Consider the following 25,495-nt stretch of genomic DNA (forward strand, 5'->3'; position numbering starts at 1 on the left):
AGGTTGTAAGGTTGTATGTTCTTCAGTGACCGATCGTTTTAGAATAAACCGGTTAATTTTTGCATGCAAATATCTGGTTTGGATATGGTTTCATTTGGAAATGGGTTCTCCATATGATCGGATATTTTGGTCACCCCTAATCTTCACCCCAAATCTTCACCCAACCCTAACATTAGATCCAACTAATGTTTTAGACTCAATCTTTAACCAGATAAAATATGATTAGGCATGAGTTCTAAAAAGACAGGTTCGTGCAAGACAATACCAAATTGTTCCCAAGTAACCAAATAATAATACACAAACAATGTGAAAAAGCATAATTTATTAGTTGCAGTGTTAGCACCATAACCAAGCATGAGATATGCTAATCCACCACACACAGTTAACAGTCCACTGCATATTTTGACAGTAAAAAATAAGAGCTAAACACAGTGCTCTCTCTACACATATCAATGTCCCCTACACCGATCATACATACCCAAGACACACATTGCTAGTTTAACACACTCAACATACAAGTTTCAACAGCTTTTGGTCCTAACAAACATAACAAAATTACCTGATGCACCATGCTTGTTAGAAACAAAAGCTAGATAATATTTCATGAAAAGGAGAACTAAACTTTGCTAAGTAAAGAAAGAACTCTATGCACCCAAAAAAGAAAGAAATAGTACACAAACCATGCAGGAAGTTTTGTTTAGCTGAATAACAGACATAAGAGTAAGATATGCAAAACTAATAATCCAGAAAGATCTATGAAACAATGTAAAACGATGAGACAGCTGATTGTAACTTTAGGAGGCTATAACGGTATGACGCCTATGACCGGTAAAAGCTTGAAGAATTTCTTTATATCCACTCTTGAAGTGATCAAGCGAGAAGCACAGTTGCCGGATTGCCTCCCTCTTCTCTTCATCCCGATCGGAGATCACAACATTCTGTCTAGTCACCTCTTTTTCAAGTTCTTCTACTTTCAGTTTCAACTCATTTACTAAATTCAGTCTAGTTTCAGATCTTGAGATCAGCTCACTCTCTTGTGCACGAAGCTGGATAAGCTCTCGGTCCATATTTGCTATTTGATCATCTCGAAAGCTTATTTCAGCTTTAAGATTATCAATATTGGCATTGGCTTCATCTATTTCAGTCATGAGCATGTCAAATTTCTGTTTATGACCGTCAAACTCCTTATTCACAGCTTCCACATCATGCCTTCTCTGATGAAGTTCTTCCTTTAAAGAACTAATTTCGCCTTGCATAACCATTTTTTGTGTAGCATACAACTCTTCTTTCTCCAAATTTTCAGCTTCACATCGCCTTAACTTGTTTGCTAATGAATGGCTTCTAGACTCCCATTCCTCCAGTGTTGAGGTCAACTGTGTTTTTATTTCTGACAAGCTTGCAATATCAGAATGCAATTGATCTTTCTCAAAAGAAAACTGTGCCTGCACATCATGCATTTCATCCTTCAGTTTTTGCACCTCAACTTCAAGGTTAGTTTCATTAGTTTTAAACCATGTAATCCTGTCTTCCAACTCACGAATTTGCTTTCTGCCTGAATCAAGCTGCCATTCTAATTTAGTAACATTTTCCTGTGCCACTTCAAGCTGGTCTTGCAATTGACGAGTCTCAGCTAAATTACTCTCAAGTTCCTTTCTTAATCTTGCAACTTCATCATTTGATATCTTGAGGTGTTCATTAGCTACCTCCAATTGTTCCACCAAATTTGGAACATGAGTCTCCAACTCAGCTTTTTGCTTTTGCAACTCCAGCACCTGTCCCTTTTTATGTTCAAGTTCATCCATATTCAGTGTTAATTCTTTCTGCACACTATCAAGTTGACCCTCACTTTTCTCATTTTGATTCTTCAACTTGATAATCTCTTCTTCTGAAAGCTTAAGTTTCAAATTGGAAACTCGTAGCTCTTCCTCGTTTTTAATGAACTTCTTCAGCAATTCATCATAACTTTTATTTTCTCCCTCCCCGACAAACTGGCTTTGTCTTTCGGTATCAGCAAGGTCTTCTTTCAGCTTACCTAGAGTTGTTCCTTCATCGTCAGTATTCACTGCTGTGCCATGGTAATGAATTACAGACTTGATACAAGAGTCAGTTTCAGAATCAGAGGAGGATGATGAAGAAATTGATTCAGAACCCTCCTTCTGAGAAGCGGTAGAGGTAACACCACCTGAGCTAGGAGAGAAGTCCAAATTGACAGGTTGAGGACCAGACTTCTGCAATCCCTGCTTCTGGTATGGAGTATAATATGGAGTTACCAATAAACTTTCTTGGTCAAGACCTTCGCCAAAATCACCAGTGCCCTCCATCTGAGATTCTGAGGATAAAAAAAGTCTATCATAAGTACTCTGCATTACCTGGGGGGGGGATCCTAAAAGGAACAACTTTTCAATTCCAAACATCAAATAATCAACAAGGCAAAATTCAATCTTCCCAAATGAATAAATGTATCATGAACAATAAACTGGATCACAGAGCCATTCAGTAAGACAGTGACAGTGATCACATTTTTTTCGCATCATTCTCTTCTCTTGAGATGCAAAGCAAATCTATAGAGTAGTAACATAAAACTAAAAATGTTTAAAAATCCTACAAGCAAAATAGATATCAAAAGGAAAATATCCAACATAGACACTTTAAATCTCTCAACGCAAATTTGTCGATGAAATGAGTGTCTTCAATTTCAAGACTAATTCGCTATTTCGTAAACTTAGATACCAAATTGGCTTATTACTACAAACTAAAATGATGATACATACATGTACATATAGAAAGGGAATAACATTGCCATCACCTAATATTTGGAGTAAACCTTTAATTAACCTCAGTCCCTAAAGCATCAACATTTTATCAACTATTCATTCTTTACATGGAAATAGTAGCTAGCACTAAAAATTTATGAAAATTTATCCAGTCTCAGCAAAGACTAACATCGGAACAAATTTTCAAATACTTTAAGTAGTAGTAATTACTTACATATACTTAATTGATGATTGATTTACCTTAATATTTAATGATGGTCATGATACATAGAACAGAAGATACATGAATACATACATGTAGATCAAAGCTGACACGCTCAATCAGCCACTTGCTCTATAACACTACTCTATTCTAGGTTTAACATCTTAAAATTATAGAGGTGCAGCAAATTGTCCCCCAAATTATTGAAATGACAAATTATTCCATCAAATACTGGTCTTCAATTTCAGGACTTTTTGGCATTTCATAAATCTGGAGGCAAAATTACTTGACTACCCCAATTTTACAAACTAAAATGATGATACATACATTTACATGAGAAGGAGACTAGCTAATCACATAATATCTGAAGTAAACCTATATTCAATTTAGACCTGCAACTATTACCTTATCTCATACTTGATCTGACGAAAATAATAATAATTTTTTTTGAAGAAGCACGAAAATAATAAATAGTTTTAAAACTCATCATGTTAAACCCTAGAGTATATGAAAATTTGTCTGGTTAGTCCCAACTTCTAAGCATAAACTAGGGCCTGTTTAGATAAACAACTTTGGCAGCTTATAGCACAAGGGCTTATCATGATAAGCAATTAAGTATAAGCTTACATAAGCTATTTCTATAGTAAAAGATAAAGTTAAATTGTTTTTGTGTATGCTATACGCTATATTAGAGGACTTGTGAAAAAAAGTTGAAAAAACCCATGAAAATTGTCATAAGCTGTTTTCATAAGTTCTTCCAAACAGTCTCATCAAATTTATGCCAGAAAATAAGCTCAAATAAGCCAAACCAAACAGGCCGATAGTGTATGCTCTTTTCTGCGATGAGAAAAATAGATTTGGAGTGAATTGATTCTGACAAAAGTTGAGTAGAAGGTAAAATGATTTATGTTTGAATATATTCATGCAAAAGTAATTGAACAATAAATTTGAGTGTAAAAATCAATTCTAGAATAAAAAACTCCAATTTCTAGCTTCAAGTTAGAATCCATTCTAAAGCCAAAACTAATTCTACTCGAGAGCGACCAAACATGTCAAAAGCAATTATACACTTCTAGAATCAATTTTGTCTCTTTGAAAAGTGGATGTTTGGTTTCACTTTTAGAGGTACCAAGATTGATTATAACATGCTAGATTGCTTTCGATTATAATAGATTTTGCTTCCAGAATTGATTATACTTGAAGCTAAGATTCGTAGCTTTTGATTATAGAATTGATTTTTACACACAATAGTTCAACTCACTTTTCGTCAGAATCAACTCACTCAAGATCAATTATTTTCTCTGCAAAACCAAACATGCTTAAAAAATTCATAAAAGTTCATCATGTTTGTTCATAAAGTAAACGTTAACACGTCAATCCCAGCTTCTCAACAGAGACTAACGACACATTTTCATATACTTTAAATACTAATTATTAGTACTTTCATATATTGAATGAATTTAGTTAGTATATTCCGTCAGTGTATAATCATTTTACACATGCACTGATATAACACACTAATTAAACTCATTTTTTAATTGCAATTAAACTCGTATTCAATTTATGTAGAACATACATGTAGATCGACACTAACACACTGAGCCATCACACACTTCAAGGTTTAAGATCTAAAAATTTACGAAACTCAATAATTAAATCACCGAAGCACAAAAATCAAAGAACATGATGAAAGATTAACAAAAAAAAAAACTTCCAAGAACTTGAAATTGAACAAGAAAATCATAAAAACGATAACGCAAAAATGAATGAAAACAGAGAGATTAGAGAGAAGAAGATGAGTGATACCTGAATCGTAGAGAGAAGAATGAATGATGAAGAGAGAAGAAGAAATTTTGTGTTGTGTTGTAAAGAGAGAGAGTGAAATGAAAAGTGAGGAAATGGAACAAATGGGAAAAGGTTAAGAGAGAAAGAGAGAGCCAAACAGAAAGTTTTAAGTGACAGAGGAGAGAAGGAAGTGATGTGGGGCCCGATGTTTTAATTTTGATTTTGGGATTTGGGTCGACTCCCGCCTTTACTTTTAGTCAATCATTTAAATCAGTTTATTTTTTTCACATGCTAGTGGGCAGTGTGGCTACTTTTCAACAAAATCAAGTCGGTTTAATAATTTAGAGGTTCTAGATTAACTAGTCCAATTCTCAAAATTTAAACACTGAATCGAAGTTTGAATTCCAATCTTTTGATTTATGTGTGTCAATTTAATATTAGTTATTTCATTATTTTTTTTTTAAAATATATCAAGTCGATTAACAAATAACTAATACTTTATATCTATACAGTCTGGATACTTTAAAATGGAGATGTATCCGTCTAAAATACGTAATGGATATCAATATTTCACTTATACTCGTGGATACGTACTTACGAAATATCGGAATTAATTATTTTAAATTTAAAAAAATAGTTTATCCGATACTTATTGGATACTTCAAAAACATACATGAATACTTATAATGGAAAAAAGCGAGACAATGTTGTAGAAATTAAGTAGAGATGTATATGATTCAATTTTATATATGCACCAGTATAATTGTTTCTTGATGAACCACTTAAAATTATACTTCTTATGAATGAAGGTAACGAGAGAGATGATTCAATTAATCAACATTGAATAAAATTTGTGTTGAATGTTTCTCTCGTTATCCAAACAAATGAAAATACAATATGCTTTATAAGAAAATTTTACATACATATAATAATGAAGGGTAATCAATGTTTATTTTCTTCAAGTATTTTACATATATATAAGTTTTAGTATAAAATTTTTGATAACCTATTTTAGCTGTATAGTATCATAAATTTAAAAAGGCTAAAATATGGTTTTAGTCCCTGCAAATATGTCTCGTTTTGGTTTTAGTCCCTGTAAAAAAAAAATTGTTTTTGGTCCCTGCAAAATTTTTTGTTTTTGAAGAAAATAGTCCCTCCAGGGACTATTTTCAAAAACAAAAAATTTTGCAGGGACCTTTTTTAAAAACAAAATATTTTGCAAGGATCAAAAACTACAAAATTGGTTAAGTTATAATGTGTCACGTATGCAAATCATCACAAAAGTGGGGTCAGGGACTATTTTCAAAAACAAAAAATTTTGCAAGGACCAAAAACAAATTTTTTTTTACAGGGACTAAAACCAAAACGAGGCATATTTGCAGGGACTAAAATCATATTTTAGCCATTTAAAAAATTCATGTATATGCGTATCAGTATCATATCGTACCCGTAACCATATCTGAACTTCATGCTCTATATGATCCAATTTATAACAAATATCTGAGTCAATAAAAATTGATGTATCTGATCCAAATTTTGATAAAAAACATAAACTTTTGTTAATCTAAATGTCTTTTATAAGTAAGATCAAGGAAGCAATAGATAAGTTATTAGGTAGTTTAAACAAATAATTATCTGATTGATTTTGTAAAGTTATTGATAGAATTAGTTATTTCTAATAAATTGATTGAATTAGTTTTTGAATATAAAATAACATATAAAAGATGTGTTTAATTAAAATTTAATTTTTTAAAATAAGATAGCAAGAGTAAAATTGAGATAAAAAAATGACAAGTTATGATTAATTTATCATCATAAATTATAGGAGAATGCTAACTAGTGCTCCAAGGGCATTGGTTAAGCGACTAAAACAAGTAAATTTTTTAATAAAAAGTAGTATAATTATTATTTGATCAAATGTAACATCTTAAATTTTCAAGGCAAAACTTTCTACTTTTAGATTCTTTAACCATTGTCTTTAGAGCATTGATTAGGAAGACCCTAAGTTATACACCCAAAACATTTAAATGCCGGAACTAAGAGGGTGAGAGGGTGATCAAACAAGCTCAAACCACCGTTCAAAGCAACAACATAAAGAGTCAAGTCAACCATATGCAACACTGTTAGATTCACAATCACAATAGATGCGCAAATTAAAGGATATGGTACAAAGTAAATGCATTGAGATAGAGACATGAAACAACTGAGTTTATGTAAGACATGACTAGTTGGTTTGAGATAAGATATTTGTAGTAAACTTTGTACGTAAAAATATGCAAATTAAATGTGTATTGATGTCATTTCAAAAAAAAAAAATGTATTCATGATGTTAAACAACAATTTTGATCGTCTTATTTAGTTTCGGCTACCATATGTAGGTTTGGCTATTGCATAGGGCTCAAAATTCTCTCTAAAACATTAAATATAAATGTTTAAGTATTTAAATTTTAATTAAATTTAAAATTTTGAATTTAATTATGTTAATGCATCTTAAATTTGAGACTTCGACCCAAATTGTTTAAGGGTCCTAATTTCTAGATATATCAATTTTTAGACTCCAAATTTTGAGGGTCTAAAATTAGAACAAGACTTCCAAAATATGTAAGGCAGCCTTAGTTTTATTTAATTTTTTTAAAAAAATATAGTGAAGATGAATTTGAAAATGCTACAATTTATGTCAAAGAAATTGTTATTGCAATGAAATAGAAGTTAGAACTCAAATTTTATGAAATGCGAGTGTTATTCATACAAAAAAAACGATGAATTCAATTGGTTAAAAAGTCTTTCCCTAGTATTAGTATTGGCTTGAATAGAGGGGTCCATTCAATTACTTTGTTATACAAAATGCATAATTTTTTTTGAAATGTCCATCAAAAATTTAAAAAGAAAATTTTATCTTGAGAATAATGTGTTCAACACATTAAAATTTTTAAAAAGGGAAATACTATTTAACGTGAGAAAATAACTCCCAAATTTATCCTGACCTTGTATTCTACTCTTCCTTTGTTTGTTGACCTCCATTTATTTTCTAAACTTGTCGTGATTTGTGTTGGTTCCTTTTTTTTCATTGGTCTATTTCTATTCGTGATCTATTTAGGATAGCACATGTCACTATCTATAGCATTCCTCTTTAAAAAACAACTTTTTATTTTTTTTTACATAAAAGTAATCAATTGGTTTTCTTTCTAAAATCATTAACAATATTCTTAAAAAACACTTGTTAGCGTAACTTTTTTTTTTATATATATTTGTTTTTGACTCAACTACAACGACACACTCATTTGATGATATCAAAAACATAAACAAGTCAAAAAAGAAGTCCTTAAAAAAAGGAGAAAAAATAAGTTTGGAAGTTTGTTTTTAGAATTGTAGATCTATAGAATGTTGTCAATAAACATAGACTATTGAAATGATAGTCATCGATGCTAAGGTATAATTGCTTATGAACTTTATCATGCATTTTCCTATTAATATTTTATAACTTCACACATTGCACATATCTTTTTCCTCACCTTTATAACTTTTTAAATGTTAATTCAATTGCATGCTTTTTTCAACGAACAAGTATTATCCTTCTTCCACTTAGGGTAGTAAGATCTCATTTTGTTGACTAAATCAAAATTTGTGGACTTGGCAGAACAAGCTCAAAGAAGGTACTAAACATGTTTTTCACAATATATGTGTATTTGATAATTACTTTCGGTTTAAGGTTTATAACCATTGACCACCATTAAAAGTTGATCTTCAATGGTTGTACATACCTTAAAGAGACAAATCTTCTTGATATTCCTCCACATCAGTATAACTACAAATCTTCTTGGTCATCCATTACTTCAATGTCCATATTTTGGAGCAAATATGTGGTACAATGAGAGAATGAATAAATACATACATGCTACAAATTCAAAGTTTAAATGTGTTGTGGAAATGGAAAGGTTCAACTATTAGTCTTGAAATCGCCACCAACAATGCTCAACATCTGCTTTTCCAAAATGACTCAAAAGCTAGCGAGAAATTCCAGCAGCATATCAGAGTTTACGACATGATGTTTGCATTGACATCACCATACAAAAGTTGGATAACCATTTTAATAACGGTAAGGGACATCCACCTAATAGAATTCAAGGTAAATCATGTCATGCAGTTAGGAGTTTGCTGCCTATGTCTGGACAATCGCCAAAATTTGCTTTGCTTTACATTTACAATACATAGAATGAAATACAAAATAAGCTGCAAGGTTACATGTATATACTACCGACTATGTCAGAAGTGTTGCTTTTATTGAGGAATTATAGATACTACATCAAAAAGAGATATAATTATTCAGACTCAAAGTGGTAAACATCAAAGAATAGATGAGTGTAGTGCATGATATCTACATTACCAATATACATTACTATTTTCTTATGGTGAGGATGGCTATATAGACCTGATGTGGCTCATAGCGATAACGAATGTGGTAAAACCACTAAAAGAAATCGTATTACTATAAGAGAATGATCGGCCTTCCGAATTATGTTCAGAACCAGGGACTTTACTATGACTTAATTTTAAGATATCAATCAATTGACTTGTGATTTACATAACTATAGAAACCTTAACAAAAAGCCTCGGATCTGCGCACCTATTTCAAAGAATTAATCCAAACATGACTCCTATGTTATTTGGCTGAAGCCCCATTTCCCTTTGCGTATGCCCTGTAGAGTCTCTAACACCTGTTTCATGGTTGGCCTGAGTTCCTTGGGACACTGCACACACTGAAATGCTAACTCAGTCACCGTTGTTATCATTTCCACTACATTTTTGTTAAAAGAAATTTGAAGACTTTGGTCCACTAGCAGCTGTAATTCCTTGTTTAAGATTTTACTCAATGCAAATTCGGCAAGAGCGACACGCTCGGTGCCTTGCATTAAACTTGCTGGTTTGGAAGATATAAGCTCGAATAAGATCACTCCAAAGCTATAGACATCACTTTTCTCACTGACCCTTCCAGTTTCATAGTAATCTGGATCAATGTAAGCACGAGTTCCCACCGGAAGAGTTGAAACATGAGTCACATAGTCAGGAAGAAACCGCGAGAGACCAAAATCTGCAACTTTAACTGCAAAATTTTCATCCAGCAGAATATTGCTTCCTTTTATGTCACGATGGATGATACCTGAATCGTGAAGAAATACCAAGGCGTTCGCAGTTTCAATGGCAATATTCAATCTAGTAAGCCATGATAGTTTATTACATGAAGATTCGTGAAGATGTTGTGTAAGAGTTCCATTAGAGATGTACTCGTACACAAGCATGTACTTGTTGCTATGACGAGAACTGCAACCATAAAGTGAAACCAGATTTTGATGATGCAGGTTACTTAAGATCTCAATTTCTTTCATGAACTGCTGAATGGTTTTTTCTGTCTCTTCATGGAAGCGTTTTATTGCAACCTCTCTACCGTCTTTAAGTTTTCCTAAATATAAATACAATGACATGGGGTCAGAAAACAATACTAGATGTAAAAGTTAGTCACACTCATTAGTTATTCTCATTGACTATATATGCCTTATTGCACCTCTTCATATAATTACCATTTTCTTTTATCAATACAATTTGTAATTACCATTTTCATGCTGTTTAGAGAACGTAACGAATGGAAATTACTGTGTAAAAAAGTTTTAAACATATGCCTGTAAAAAAAGCAAATTATTGAACTACAATTAAAGAGTGCAGTCATCATTTTGTCATTAAAATTTGCAGATACCTTTGCAGCTTCTTACCATAGTAGACTCTGCCGAACCCTCCAGATCCCAAAAAAGTGTCAAACTTGTTAGTAGCTTCTTCAAGTTCGGCATGGTGGAAGATTTTGAAAGCTGAGACGTATGAATTACATAGTAAGAGTCTAAAACATTAATAATCTCTAGTATATTAACAATGCAAACAGAAAAAAAAAAACGTAACATTTTATCAGAGTTAGGCCAATTACGCGAGCGGCTGCACAGCCTTTCTATTTCCACTTAAAGTTTAGGGTATATAGATTATAACTTGAATATAAATACTATATGGTATAGTTTACAATGTTACTCCGAAATTGTACTGTCGAGTGCAGGGTGCTTCCCTCACCATACCCCCCAGTTGCAGCCCGACAAAAATTTGGGCCAAGCGACCTGCTCACTTATCAGTAAACTATGAGCCATAATTAACAAAAAGGGACAAAATTTTGATGGTCTTAATTAATGTCTTGTACCTTTTATCGAGTTTATCTCATATCTCCCTTGCTTTATGCCATGGAGAGTCTCTAGCACTTGTTCCATGTTAGGCCTTAATTCTTGTGGACATTTCAGACACCAAAATGCAAGCTCAGCCGTAGCGCTCATCATCTTGTTGATCTTAAGGTCTGATTCGAAGCCAAGTCTTACATCCAACAGCTCTACTAAAGCTTGGTTTTCAACTTTTTTGCGTAGAAGGGTTGCCAAACATTCTTCTTCATTCTGAATATAATATTCTGCAAGCATAGATGACACAAGCTCACACAATACCACCCCAAAGCTATAAACATCATTTTGGACACCCAGTAAGCCTTTTGACACAAGTTCTGGGTCTACATAACCACTTGCTCCGATTAAGTCTCTTGTAACACGGGTTGCTCCAATATCAAGTTTCTTTGACAAATGTAAGTTACCAACTTTAGCACAAAAATTTATATCAAGGAAAATATTGTGAGACTTTACATTACGGTGCACAATGCCGTTATAGTGAAGATATTCCAATGCATTTGCTATATCGATTGCAATATCTAATCTGCTAAGCCAAGTTAATGATGTTCCGCTATCTGATATTCGGCCTTGAATATGAGCAGCAAGAGTCCCGTTGGACAGGTATTCATGTACTATCATGGATTCCTTTTGATGAGTGGCATAACCATAAATCGTAACTAGGTTTTTGTGTGGCATGTAATTTAGGAATGCAGCTTCATTGGTGAACTGTTTCAATATGTGGTACTTGTTTTCATTAAAGCATTGGACTGTAATCTCACAACCATTCTTAAGTTTTCCTAATCAAAGCAGATTATATGATCAAAATTGTAATAAGATTTATATGTATTCTTTTTTTAGTGAATAAACAACGAGGTCCCTGAATTTGTAATCATTATTCACTTGAATTTGTTCTGTGTCAGTCCTTGTTATCCCTCCGTTAACTTCAAATGTTACTTATGATGACTAGAGACATGAAACGATGATGTGACAGTACACATGGGTTACAAATAGCTTCTACATATACTAGGGATTATATTGTAGACATTATACACATACTTGCTCATAAACACGCCTACCAAGCTACAACAATTGGTTAAAGATTTCAAACATACACATGATTCCAATCAAATACTTCCACATTTTCAATTCATTCTCAAAAGATTCAATGTGAACGGGATTTGAAACCCACGTACACTGTCATGTCATCGTTTAACATCGCACATCACCATAAATAACGTTTGAAGTTAACGGATAGATGAAACCAAATAACGCAAAATAAACCCAAAGTCTACTGTGATCTTACGAAAAATTCAAAGACTAAATTGAACGATATTTACAAATTCAGAGACTATCTTGTCTATTCATTCATTTTTTTTCAGGTAAAAGACCGCTTACCATAATATATAGTGGCAGAGCCTTTCTTTTCAAGAATGTGAGCTTCATCAAAATAATTTGTGGCTTTCCTAAGTAGCTCATAGGGGAAGATTTGCCACTTCAATTTATTCTGCTTTGGAAATATGTCAGAAGTGCTAGTGAAGCAGCAGCACATACAGAGATCCCACCCCATTGCCGCAACTTCATAGGGTCATTGCAAGTCCTCTGTGATGCAGAGTTGAAGGAAAAAAAGGCTGATTAGAATTTCAATATTTCTATGTATGTTTACTTGAGTTTTATCAAGTCTTTTTTTATTGTCTTAAACTATTGTTTCCAAGAGAATGATGTCTTGGTAATTCAGAGTTCGATTAGGAGTTAAGTAAAGTCTAACTAAAGATTAATTTAACCAGAATTCGAATTCAGCTCTCAAACTATTCGTTCTTAACTGGAACTCGTTTACAATTTGAGTTCAATCGTTTTTAAAAGTCTTCACTTCTGTTCATATAAGATACATCAAAACATAATATGATAAAAAGGATCGAATTTGACATATTAACTAACTAATTGTAAGAAACTAATGAACAGGTTCTAGGGTTGGAAAAAACAAAAGTCTGCAAATATAATCAAGATTGACATCATGATTATTGACAGCAAACAGTGATTTTGGTGTCTAAATGTGTTGTAATTGTAGTCCCAAATTTATTGAAATTGTAAACACATTCATAATGTGTATATTTTTTTAATAATTTTTTGGAATAAATGAATCAATGAAAAATACATTCGATAACTAATTTGAGTAGCTAAATACATATTTAAGAACCAAACTGACTAAATTTGGATGTGTTTGCAATGTTGATACATTCAAGTACGATTAGAATATTTTTGTGTATTAAAAATTATTATGAATGATTACTTATGAATGTATGAGTATCAATAGAAGATGATTAGAAGACTATTTATTATTAAGAGTTTCATACTTGTTAGGCCAACCACAAATTCAAGAAGTACTATATATAGTAAGTAAGAGCTTCATGCATGTTCATAGGGATAGTAAGTTTCATACATGAAATTAAGCAACCAAGTAACAAAAAGTGGAGACAGAAAGTCTCACTAACCTTGGGAACCAAGAAACTGTGGAAATTCTCAGGAACCAACGTTGTTCTGTCTGCCTTAAAACGTGGAAGTAAAGAAGGAAGTTGAAAATAACACAGGAAAGAGAAATAAAGTAATGAAGGAAGAAGTTTTTTTTATTTTATTTTATTTATTTATTTTTGAGCAAGGAAGGAAGTAGTTATTACAATAGGACAAAATTAAAGAAATAAAGAAGAAGGAAGGGGCTGGAAAGTCAAGATAAACTTATGAACCACGGTTACACAAATTTCCCTTGACCGATTCATCACATGGAAAAAAATTAGGACATATGTGTATTGAAAACTGTTATCCGCTCTAATGATCGACTAATTCAGGATCAAATTTCACCGTCCATTATAGAGGGAACACAAGCTTTGTATGGACCAACTCAACACGCAAATTGTTGACATTTAAGGGATTCAACTTTAAACCTGAGACATAATGAGAAGCATAATTGTAGGTCTCAGGCCTTCATCATCATGCCAACCCCGAGAGACATGTTTGTTTTAAAGAGTTCTACATTCAGTTTTTGAAAAGTCCAATTTTTATTTTTTATTTTCAATATAATTTTTTACTTTTTTTTGCAAGTATCATCTCAATCAAATGCATTATAACCCAAACTATAAGTCTAATATTTGTCTATATACTCACTAAACTATGTCAAAACGCTTCCAACCCTGTTTGCATTATCCACCATCCTTGTAACATGATGTTATGCCTATCGATAGCTCCAAAATATCGGCACTATGTCCTCATTCTAATGGTCCAATGCTAGAGATCAATTTTGTGGTTACCCTATTTTTGGCCTAGAATGCTCTGAAAAGAAAAGCATAATTAATCTTCCATGTAACCGTATTATGTGACAAATATGAACTATGCTAATTATTCCATCACCTTTGTTGATATAGCGTACTTCATCCGGTTATATTTATAAATAACTTTTGTTTTTCTTATATTCGTTAAATAACAAATGTACATCAATTATTTAAATGTGACCAAAGGGAGTATTGGATAAAAAAATGTCTTTGAACAAGAAAAAATGTTACACTTTCAAACCTTCCTTTATCTTTTAGCAAATTTGATCTAAATCTTAGTATCTACTTCAATTGTAGTTCTTATTGTTATGAAACATGGTATTTGTAGTTCTTATTGTTATGAAACATGGTATCCAAAAATAAAGTTGAGAGAAAGCTTGAAAACTCTTTACATTGATGTTATTACAAATGAGAAAGTCATTAAACTTCTAATGAGGTGATTACATCTATATCTATATATAGAAACCCCTAAGTACCAACCATAATACTTACCTTTCATTTTTAGAACCTATAGTAATTATGAAAAATTGAAGCCTTATGTTATGTGTTTGTGGCTGATGATGAAGCAGAAATTGTCTATGATAATAGGAATTGTGAGGAACATGTTGTGGTGATTGTAAAGAGTTTCTTTTTGAAGGAAGTTAAATGATGTTGTTGGTGGTTTGATTATTCGATTTGGTTCAACTATGAAAAAAGGGTTTGTGCTTGATTTGAGAAATGGGTTTGAGGATTGTGTTTTGTATGAGATCTCTCGTAGTTACTGGATATGATTAAAACACCAAAATTTCTACATGCATATGTCGAAATGGTAGTGTTGCTAAAAGTTGCAAAAAAGACATACTACTTTACTTCTCGACTGTTAATTAGATTTTTTTTTCTCAGTCGTTTGATCTTTATGTGCACATAATTATATCACAAGTATATGTGCGGTTCAATTCAGGAATGGAGTTAGAAGGGGACCACAGAGGTCACAGTATTCTCATATTTTTATAATTTTTTTTTTATATTAGTACGCTATTATATTTTTTTTTCCACTGTGGTTCAATTCAAGGAACTCATTTTTCTTACATCTTTGAATTTTTTAAAAAAATTTAAGATACATATTCACTTCGGATATAACACATAATTCCTTAAATTTCTTGTGCACATTGTATACCAATATAAAAATTTGTTTTTTTTCGGTCCACGTGAGCTTAACTCAGTTGGTAGGGACATTGCATAATATATGCAGGGACCGGGGTTCGAACCCCAGACACCCTACTTATTCTCCTTGAAAAGGAGAATTTCTAGACACTAAACTATTTGACAAAAAAAAAAAATTTGTTTTTTCTTTACTATTTTATACTCATAAACTTGGTCCCCCTAAGATACATTTCTGGCTCCGTCCCTAGTTCAATTTGTTTAATCTTTTCGGGTTAACTTAGACCATCACAATTAGATCTCTCTATTTAAGACTTGGTATTTACGAGGTATCTCCATTGTAAAAAAAAAAAAAAAAAAAAAAATTTAAGTACCTAATGGGACCAAGGTCTCAATGAAACATAGAATCAATTTTTTTTTTTTAATAATACATTTTGAAATGTTATTATATAAAATTATTTATAGATGATTAAATTTTAAGAAATTTGTGTGAGTTGCTGGTCAAAGGGATCAAGTGGTTATAATGAGTAATACATAAATGTGAGATCAAGTTAAATACCAGAAAATTAATGTTTGGGTCATGCTAACCGGTATCCTTGAGACATTCGTTAAGGATACTAACAAAGAAAGTTATACATTAGTTATTGTATTGAAAATTATGTAATCAATCCATAAAAAGTCCAAAAAATATTCTTTTTAATTTATAACTTCCTTTTTTGGTATCCCTAACAAGTGCCTCGGAGACATCAGTTTACATTTCCCTCAACGTTTTTATGGTGGATGCTCTTACTGAATTTGGTAGATTAATCGTGTAGCTTGTAGTACAAAAAAATATAGCAAACCATTGAACACCACAAAGGGTATCATAGTAAATATTGTATTCCCTTTAAAAAAATGTAAATATTGTATTATATTTTTAGGGGAATATCATATTATTTTGGTTAGTGTGTCAAATACAAGTACATCAAACAATTGGAAAATATTGGGGTAACATTGACCCCAATGTCACCTAAATGATACCCCAAACAATTACGGTACAATAAAAAATTGTTTGTTTTGTGCATCGACTGTTAAGTAGTGGATTGACTGAAAATTCACTTTTTAAAATGAATATTACAATGCAGCGTCCCTATTAATTAAATTAAACTCACAAATTGCCTTTTAATTTATATTTTGACAAATTGCCCTTTAATTTATTGTTTAGTCCTTTATAACTTGTTTGTTAAAATAAAATATAAATCTTTATAATTTATTGTGAATCAATCCAAGAAATCTAACCCTTAAAAAAAATCTGAAATATTTCATATTTATGTATATATTTTTTTCTTCTCATTTCAACTTATGGTTGTGGTTCTAGTGGACCACAGAAAGAGTGATGCTATTTATTCATAAATTCTTTTACACCATATCCGACACCGTTTACATATAAACACATTGTTTAAAACTAAAAGATATGTAGACACTAACATATATGTCTATATGCTTTTTTACTATGTTATGATGATAAGTCATGAGTTGATTTCTTACCGACTGAACCAACCGATGATAAAAATATATAATTATGTAAACAAGATTTTAAATAGTTTAGATATTTTTCTTTTTGCTTCTTGATTTTTTTAAGAGGAAAATTGTCTTATATAATTTCATTGTAGATATTAAATTGATGCGACGAGTTATCAAATCGTAGTGTCTTGAGAATTACGCAATTTTGAAGATTTGGTTTATTTAATAACAAAATTCATTTAAATTGATTAAACTAATATCATAAACTATTAAAGAATAAATGAATAGTGTAGACTCTTTTAATATTTTTTTTAAGAAAGTATAGACTCTTTTAATGATAAATGTTAATATGTCAATTTTTTTTTTTTTGAGCAAAATATGTCAATTGTTGTGTTAATATATATTCAAACTATGTACTATTTCCTCAAAAAATTCTTTTAATTTTTTTGTTTAATCAAGAGAGCTATCTATCCCTCAAATAATTTTGACACTAGATATAAATCGAATATGTGTTTAGTGTCGGAAAGTGTCTCAAATAAATTAACTTCATAGGAGGAAACAAGCGAAATAAAAAAAAATAGAAAAAAGGAACCTAACTCATAGAATATGTGTGTGAGAACAAAGATTGAAAATAGTAGACTTTTACATTATTTCCAAATAAAGAAGTATAATAAAAATAATTGGCAGCTAAAAATATTCCAATATTTAGTCAAAAAGAAATATTCCAATTTGATTTAGTCAACAAGAAAAAAACTATCGATTTGATGCTTAAGATCAATAATTACTTTTGGACAGCGGTTACACCGCACATCACATGAGTTGTTTATGTAATTGCCAAAAGACTCATTCAAATTTGCCAATATTTAGTGTTCTATGACTAGTATTTTTCCAATTCTATTTTATGACATTAAGACAAACTAAGTTAAGATGAATTGTAGCAGCACTAAGAGAAAAGGGATTAATAAGTTATGAAAAATGAATTGCCAAAGTTATATCAAAGCAAGTTTGGAGGGTGTTAAAAAGAAGCTAGAAAGAAAAGGAAACTATATTTCAATTTTCAACGGTAAAACCACCCCATTTTGTACGAGAAAATGTCAATGAGTGTCCCTTGAATACTGGTTAAGGAAATTAAATATAATAGCGTTAAAAAGTTATGCGATCAATGCCTCAAAAGTCTAAAAGTGTCACATTCAATCTAAAATTTTCGTTTTTGACTTCCTTAACTAGTGCGGCACCCGTTCGTATAATATTTTTTTTAAAAGATACCAAACAAGTCATACTCCATTCGGTTTGACTTTTACACATAAAATGTGGTAGCACCTTTTCTTATGCCAAGTAGGCCATCTCAAAATTCTACTTACCTTACCTCCTAGTTCCTCTTCTACTTCCTTTTCCCTTCATCACTAACACCTTTCTCTTCCTTTAATCTTCTTATCTTAGTTCAAACAAATGTGGTGCCGAAGGGTATGGATTAGTATCTGCATGTAATTGCTTAGTTTTATCTTATGAGCCATGTAATTGCTTCATTTTTCATCACATCCACAAATGCCTCCCCCTCTTCATCTTCAGGCTTTTTCCTTCATCATCAACATCTTTCTCTTCCTTGCACTCTTCATAATCCCAATACATATCACTAGTGACGTTGAAAGCTTCAAATCTTGTGCACCTTTTAGTTGTGGAAATTTCACCAACGTTAGTTATCCATTTTGGAGTGTTAACAACCAACCAAGTTATTGTGGCCACCCAAACTTCAACCTTGATTGTGAACATGGCAACTTGACTATTGAGATCAAGTCACAAAAGTTTCACATCATTGATATAAATCAAACATCTCGACTTTTGAGGATTGCCCGGTTGGATTTATGGAGTAATGATGCTGCTACTATTGTTTCTTGTCCCAAGAAATATATCATTGTAAACCTAGATTTGGATTTCTTCAACTACACTTCCAAGTATGAAAAGTATACACTATTGTACGAGTGTGGCCCTCTTCCTGATCCATACTCGTCTTCTTTGAGTTCAGAAGTTTCTCAAGTGATTTCTTGCCTCATAGAGGGTAAACCTCGTAATGCATACTTGGTGTCAAGTGCTAAAGTGGTTGATTTTATTGGTTTGGGATGTATGAATAATATTACAATACCTGGCCTAAAGAGCTCCATCATAGAAGACTCGGATTCTGTGGTTGATGTTTTAGACAAAGGATTTGATGTTAGGTGGAGTGGCGTGGAAGAAGACATATGTGATGGTTGCATAAAATCTGGTGGGAGATGTGGATACAATGCATCTGAGAATGCAGTTTTGTGTATGTGTCCTAATCAAGAGTCTTATGGTGATTGCGGGTTTTGCCGCCTGAAGTCAACAACTGAGATTTTGCCGGATGAGCCTGATTGCAAAAGACTTACGTTACGCAGTCCGAAGGGTATGCATTTTTCCTTCTCTCAATGTTGTATTAAATTTTGGCTTATTTCAATAAGTTTATGGTCTAGAACTTTTGCAAATAATTTATTAACAACATTTTCGATTTGATTATAAATACTTTATACCTAAATACTAAGATCTAAGACCTATTCATTTTGCATTTAATTAAGTTCTTCCACACAAGTTCACCCTTTACATTTTCTTATTTTGGATGGTGATATTGAATTTTAGGACTTGAATCCACTCTAGCACGCTAGCTAGGTTGAGCTTCATATCATAGCTTGATACAGAATACTAGAATAGTTAAGTTCCTTGTTCAAAAATTGTATTTTGGTTAGAATGATACCTGTTGTTTGTCGTGTTTTGTTCCATTGATATCTAAATTTTTAATTAAGTTATGTTAGTTTATATCAGTATTCCTCATAGTCATAGCTCTTCTTAATTGAAGATGCAGGTTATTTTTTGAGCTTTATTACATACAATTAGGAAGTTTGTTGAACTACGAATCAACATTTCTATCATGCAGGTTATTTTGAGTTTTATTACATACAATTAGGTTCTTTTTGGCCCTGTCCCTGTGATAACTCGTTTACTTTTAGCTAATTAGGTCTATCAATTTTTTATGCACATAATGGTTTACAAGAAATATAAAATCTTCTATCAAGAAATATAAATTCTACAGGATCAGAGACCATCAAACATGTTTTCTAAATAGATGCATGGACAAAAAAAAAAAAAAAATTGATAGACAAATTACACTAGAGAAACATACACATCATTTTGGTGTGTGCTTTTCAAAAAGGGAATTCCAAAATTGTCTATGAGAAATATTTGGTCAGACCTTGCCGAACACCTTTAGCAGGATCTCTCCTCTAACCACTTTTTTTATCGAGAAGACTCAAACCAGAGACCTTGCTTAAGAAATCCGAGTTCAGTTCCACTCGAACGTAATGTTGGTTTTAGACGTGTATAGGTAGTGTTCCTATTATTGCTCCTGGAATCCAAGTTACAACCTAGTAAGAGAGTTTAAATTTTATAGCTAAGAAATAAACAAAGAAATAAGAATGAAGGAGAGAATCATTTTGTTGAGAACATAACTCAACTCATCAATCAGGAACTGAACTGCTTCAAAACCTCTTATCCATTTTCTTCCCCTTTTTACCTTAACTTCCATAACAACCAAAACACTACCATTCTGTTATCCAGATGGATCTATTGCTCCATCCTCACACTGTTCTCTTTACAAAAGCATGTTTTTTCTTTTATCACTATATCATTACCCGTAATATCACGGCCTAAATCGCAGTTGCAAACCTTGATTTATTTAAAATCCTGCTCTTTAGTTTTTAGTTCCCCATTCCTATTTCTGTTTTTAGCTTTCCCAACTTCTTTAGCCAATCATATGCAGCTTACCTATTAGTTTATTTTTTATTTTTTATTTATTGTATGCTCAAATTAGAAATTTTTCCTTGCATCTTTAATTGTTTATTTTTCAACTATCGCAGGTAAGCAGCTGAGCTGGAAAGGGAAAATGAAAATCATTCTAGGTGATACATCTATAATCTAATTTTCTATTGTATTTCTCCCTTTTACTATTTTGTGGTATATTTGGCAATGATCATTCATCAATATGCAACAAAAGAAGAACCGTTATATTTCCGTAGTTTGGCAAGAAAAGACTAAAACTATACTATCATTATCATAATACATTAATGACAACCTCAACTTTTGTCTAACTATGTTGATCGATCATACTAGTTTGTAGCGAAAGCAATTTCAAAAAACGCTCACGAATGCACTGTCACCGTTAGATCTTCCTTTGGCACAATACATGAGTGGCTGGCAGAATACATTGTTGGGTGAATAAAAACTCGACTTGACTACAATACAAGTCGTTCTGTCATCGGAGTACACTTTTCCTATAAATAGCTTTTCCCTTCTTTTACAAGCAAACTATCATTATTAACTATGTACTAGGAAAAACCTTATGCACATGGCTTACCGATATAACTTTGATTACTAATTTTTTGTCATTGACACCCCAAATAACATGATAAGGAAAGACCTCACTGTAATTTTTATTTATTTAGTTTTTTTCTTCCATCAGCATATAATAAGAAAATTTTCTCATTATAAAAACAGGTGTTGGAAGTGTAGCAATAGTTGCATTGCTGATGTGCATCATAATCTGTTGTTATAGAGGCAAGTCATCGATACTACATGTAAAATTTTGGTTTAAGACAAAGAATGATATAAACATTGAAGAATTTTTAAAAGATCATAGAGCACTATTACAAAAAAGATATAAATTTTCAGAAATAAAGAAAATGACAAACTCATTCAAAATTAAACTTGGTCAAGGGGGTTTTGGTGCTGTGTACAAAGGAAAGTTATTCAATGGTTCTCTTGTAGCAGTGAAGATTTTGAATGCATCGAAAGGAATTGGTGAAGACTTTATTAATGAGGTTACTAGTATTACTAGAACCTCACATGTTAATGTTGTTACCCTTCTTGGATTTTGTTTTGAAGGTTGTAATAAAGCTCTCGTATATGAATTTATGTCTAATGGTTCCCTTGACAAATTTATTTACAATAAGGGACCTGAAACCATTGCATCTTTAAGTTGGGATAATTTGTATCAAATTGCCAAAGGGATAGCTCGAAGTTTGGAGTATTTGCATAGGGGGTGTAATATCCGGATTTTACATTTTGACATAAAACCGCATAACATTCTTTTAGATGAAAATTTATGTCCAAAGATTTCAGATTTTGGACTTGCAAAGCTCTGTCTCAAGAAAGAGAGCACTATTTTCATGTCAAATGCAAGAGGAACAGTCGGATATGTAGCTCCAGAAGTATGGAATAGACAATTTGGAGGAGTTTCACACAAGTCTGATGTTTATAGTTATGGAATGATGCTTTTAGAGATGGTGGGAGTGAGAAACAATATTGATGTTAAAACAAATCAAACTAGCGAGTATTTTCCAGATTGGATATACAATAAGCTAGAAACGGATAGTGATTTGAGATCTGACATAGTGATGGCCATTGAAGAAAATGAGATTGCAAAAGGAATGACTATTGTTGGTTTATGGTGCATTCAAACATTGCCAAATGATCGACCAACAATGAGTAGAGTGATTGAAATGTTGGAAGGTAGCATGAATATCCTTGAAATACCACCAAAACCTTTGGTTTCTTCTCCTACAAGATCATTATTGGAATCTTCAACTTCTTGAAATTTGGATCTATAAGTATATTTCAAGTTAACTTTTCATTTTGTAAAAAAATGAAAAAGGTATGTTCTTCATAATACTTTTTTCGTACTTTTATTATTATTATTATTAGGCAAGTAGATTACATATATGTGATTCAAATACCAATGTGATCTATGTGGATAACTGAAGGCAAAGAAGAGTAGAAGTTTGTATTGTTATTGATTTTTATGAAGTTCATTTTTACTATCCTGACTTTTTGTATTGTCACTTGATTTCACAAACACACACACAAGTTAGAGGGTGGAAAATGTCCCAAGCTTTGTGACTATATCATGGAAGAGAAATGATATTTATACAATCATTTTGTGACAACTTTCTCCCTCTCATACTCACATTATGATTTTACTTTATCTATCTATTGATTTGATTTTCGTGCCAATATCTACTTTTCTTTGTAAATCTATGGTTGTTCCATAAGTTTTCATACAAATGGTTGTTCAAATAACACATTTCATCCTGGAATGGTCTAGGATTGGAAGCCTTAGTGAATATACATGCTACTTGAGAAACATATGGGACAATTAAGAGTCTCATGAGACCTTCTTGCACATTGAGACGTAGAATGTGACAATCAATGTCCAAGTGTTGGGTTCGCTCATGAAAGACAAGGTTTAATTACAAGGATAAAGGCTAATCGTGGTGGTTGAAAATACTGATTTTGGAACGTCATTTGTGGCGTGTGCACACCTTCTGCAGTTTAAAGCAATGTGAGGGCATTTCGCGACGATTAGAGCCAACAGCTGGAATAAGCGCCAAGAGGGCATTCCGCGGCTGTTTATATTTTGCGGTATTTGACTTTGGTCATGGCATTCGCGGCGGTTCCAAACTGCCATAATTGTTGCCATTTATTTTATTGAAATAATTTCTTTTAAGTATTCATTTTTACCACTTAGGGTAGCAAGATAAGGACAACAATTTAAGGTCAATCATGTCAACCAGTTAGGAGTTTAGTGCCTATGTCATGACAAAACCAAAATTTGCTCAGTTTACATTTACAATACCAAGAATGAAATACAAAATAGAATTAAAGGTTACAAGCATATACGGTCGACAATCAACTGTATCAAAAGTTGTTGCTTTTATTGCAAGAGATGTAGATAATACATAAAAATTATATAATTATGTAAACTCAAAGTGGTAAACTTCAAAGAATAGACAAGTTTCTTGCAAGATGTCTACATTACCAATATCCATTACTATTTTCGTATGGTGACAATGGCTATAGATCACAAGTGGCTCAAAACAGATGTGGTAAAATCACTAAAATGAATCGTATTACTATAAGAGATTGACCGGCCCTCAAAATTATGTCTAGAACCAATGAGGCACTTTAAGATGACTTAAAATAATTGTAAGGTATCAACCAATGGGACCAAGTTATTTGTAACCCATGTCTACCGTGACATCATTGTTTCACGTCTCAATCATTGTTCCAATATCTCTCTAAATTTACGTGAAAAATCTCTATGTGGTTCCGACAATCGTTCTTTCTTTCAGGTCATGTTGGCGATGAAGAAAAGCTGTTACATGAAATTCCAAGTTTGAAGTTATGTAAGAAACATATCAAAGTGCCGGTAGTTCTTATTCTTTTGATTTTCCACGCTTTCACTTTCGTTCGTTCTCTCTGTTCTCCCTCGCCATTTCCGTTCTCTCCCTTCGACATTCCCAATCAACACTCGATCATCTTCATCACCAATCAAATTTCATCATTCAACACGAATCAATGGCATTTGTCTCAGAATCTTCATCTTAGGGTTCCAAATATCAAGGATATTTTCTCAATTCATGCTAAATTCATGGCAATTTAGCTGAGATTTCATCAAGAATGCGGCAGCATTGAACGTCCGATTGCAGTTCAAGCATTGTTGCTCTTGTTGTCTCTCTTCTCAACCCTAACTCTATGTGTCTCTCTTTTTCTTCATTATTCTTTAGCAAGGGTATTATTGTTCTGCCTGTGAGGTGTTTTATAGGCTGTGTTTAGGAAAGGGGAGAATGAACTATTACTCCGGCCTTGCACGATGTCACTGCCGTCGTGAGTATCTTCTTAGAATTTCGTTCCAATCTGTACTGTTCTTAATATTGTATCGGAATGAATATTAATGAGAAAGTCAATTTAGTGTCAACATAGTTTGCAATTGTTGCAACAATGTTGTTCGTCGCTTGATTTTGTTAGTGAAAGCATATCTAATTGCCAATTGTTATAAGTATGGACAAAGTTGTTTATCGATATGACCATTATTTATATGATTATGATATACATGTTGCTTTTTGTAATTTGCATCATCGTATATTTTTTGGCTGTTTCTATCTATCATCACCATCAGCATTATCATCGTTGTCGTCATCATATCATGTATTAGTTTATTAATCATGTATAATACAATCCAATTATAACTTTGTGTAATGCAGAACTGGTGTTCCTTTATAAGCTGATATTTTGAGTCATTTAATTTAATGTTGTTTTCTATAGATCGCTGAATATTTTGTTTATTTCTGTTCCTTGTTCGGATGCAATTGTTGGTAGTTTTACCTTGAGTATCACAATGTGACAGTACCAGGGGGCACATGATTTTGCTAAAGAACAAATGGCTAATAGAAAGAAAGCATTTTGAGTAACAGTAGAAGTTTTTGAGAGGCATGGTGCCACAGCCTTGGATACACCTGTCTTGGAAAATATGGAGAAGACTCAAAGTTAGTTTATGATAAGGTATTATTGCTTGTTCAGTTCTTGACTAATTGAGTTGATTTTAAGAATATTTGGGAGGAAAAAAAATTACAGCATTCAAATAAGTGAAATTTTTTAACATTTTTTCTCTATAAGTGAAATAAGTTG

At 32.2% G+C, this 25,495-nt stretch overlaps 3 protein-coding genes across 5 annotated transcripts; 1 reads left to right on the top strand and 2 right to left on the bottom strand.

Moving 5' to 3' along the window:
• Positions 1-573: 573 nt before the first annotated feature.
• On the bottom strand, positions 574-4,925 carry LOC25496799 (protein NETWORKED 4B). Of its 2 annotated transcripts, none has more exons than XM_013597502.3 (2): positions 4,783-4,925; positions 574-2,329 (listed from the first exon to the last, which is right to left on the bottom strand). In XM_013597502.3, exon 2 carries the CDS (start codon positions 2,319-2,321, stop codon positions 795-797), a length of 1,527 nt encoding a protein of 508 aa, XP_013452956.1. In that variant the 5' UTR covers positions 2,322-2,329; positions 4,783-4,925; the 3' UTR covers positions 574-794. The 2 variants fall into 2 exon arrangements, with proteins under 2 accessions (XP_013452956.1, XP_039682555.1); XM_039826621.1 differs by having other exon boundaries at positions 574-2,321; positions 4,783-4,907.
• A 4,081-nt stretch (positions 4,926-9,006) lies between these two features.
• On the bottom strand, positions 9,007-13,634 carry LOC25496800 (LEAF RUST 10 DISEASE-RESISTANCE LOCUS RECEPTOR-LIKE PROTEIN KINASE-like 1.1). 2 transcript variants are annotated; one of them, XM_039835274.1, is made up of 5 exons: positions 13,493-13,634; positions 12,399-12,602; positions 10,994-11,729; positions 10,527-10,619; positions 9,007-10,219 (listed from the first exon to the last, which is right to left on the bottom strand). In XM_039835274.1, the coding sequence occupies exons 2-5, from the start codon at positions 12,477-12,479 to the stop codon at positions 9,417-9,419; spliced, it is 1,713 nt and encodes a 570-aa protein (XP_039691208.1). In that variant the 5' UTR covers positions 12,480-12,602; positions 13,493-13,634; the 3' UTR covers positions 9,007-9,416. The 2 variants fall into 2 exon arrangements, with proteins under 2 accessions (XP_039691208.1, XP_013452957.1); XM_013597503.3 differs by having other exon boundaries at positions 10,994-11,800.
• Positions 13,635-18,318: 4,684 nt separating this feature from the next.
• Positions 18,319-24,969, top strand: LOC25496801 (LEAF RUST 10 DISEASE-RESISTANCE LOCUS RECEPTOR-LIKE PROTEIN KINASE-like 2.4). The gene is made up of 3 exons (XM_013597504.3): positions 18,319-19,385; positions 20,890-20,931; positions 21,527-24,969. Exons 1-3 carry the CDS (start codon positions 18,512-18,514, stop codon positions 22,621-22,623), a joined length of 2,013 nt encoding a protein of 670 aa, XP_013452958.2. The 5' UTR covers positions 18,319-18,511; the 3' UTR covers positions 22,624-24,969.
• The last annotated feature ends 526 nt before the right edge of the window (positions 24,970-25,495 follow it).

Source organism: Medicago truncatula, chromosome 6 (genome assembly GCF_003473485.1).
Source record: "Medicago truncatula cultivar Jemalong A17 chromosome 6, MtrunA17r5.0-ANR, whole genome shotgun sequence".
NCBI lineage: Eukaryota > Viridiplantae > Streptophyta > Magnoliopsida > Fabales > Fabaceae > Medicago > Medicago truncatula.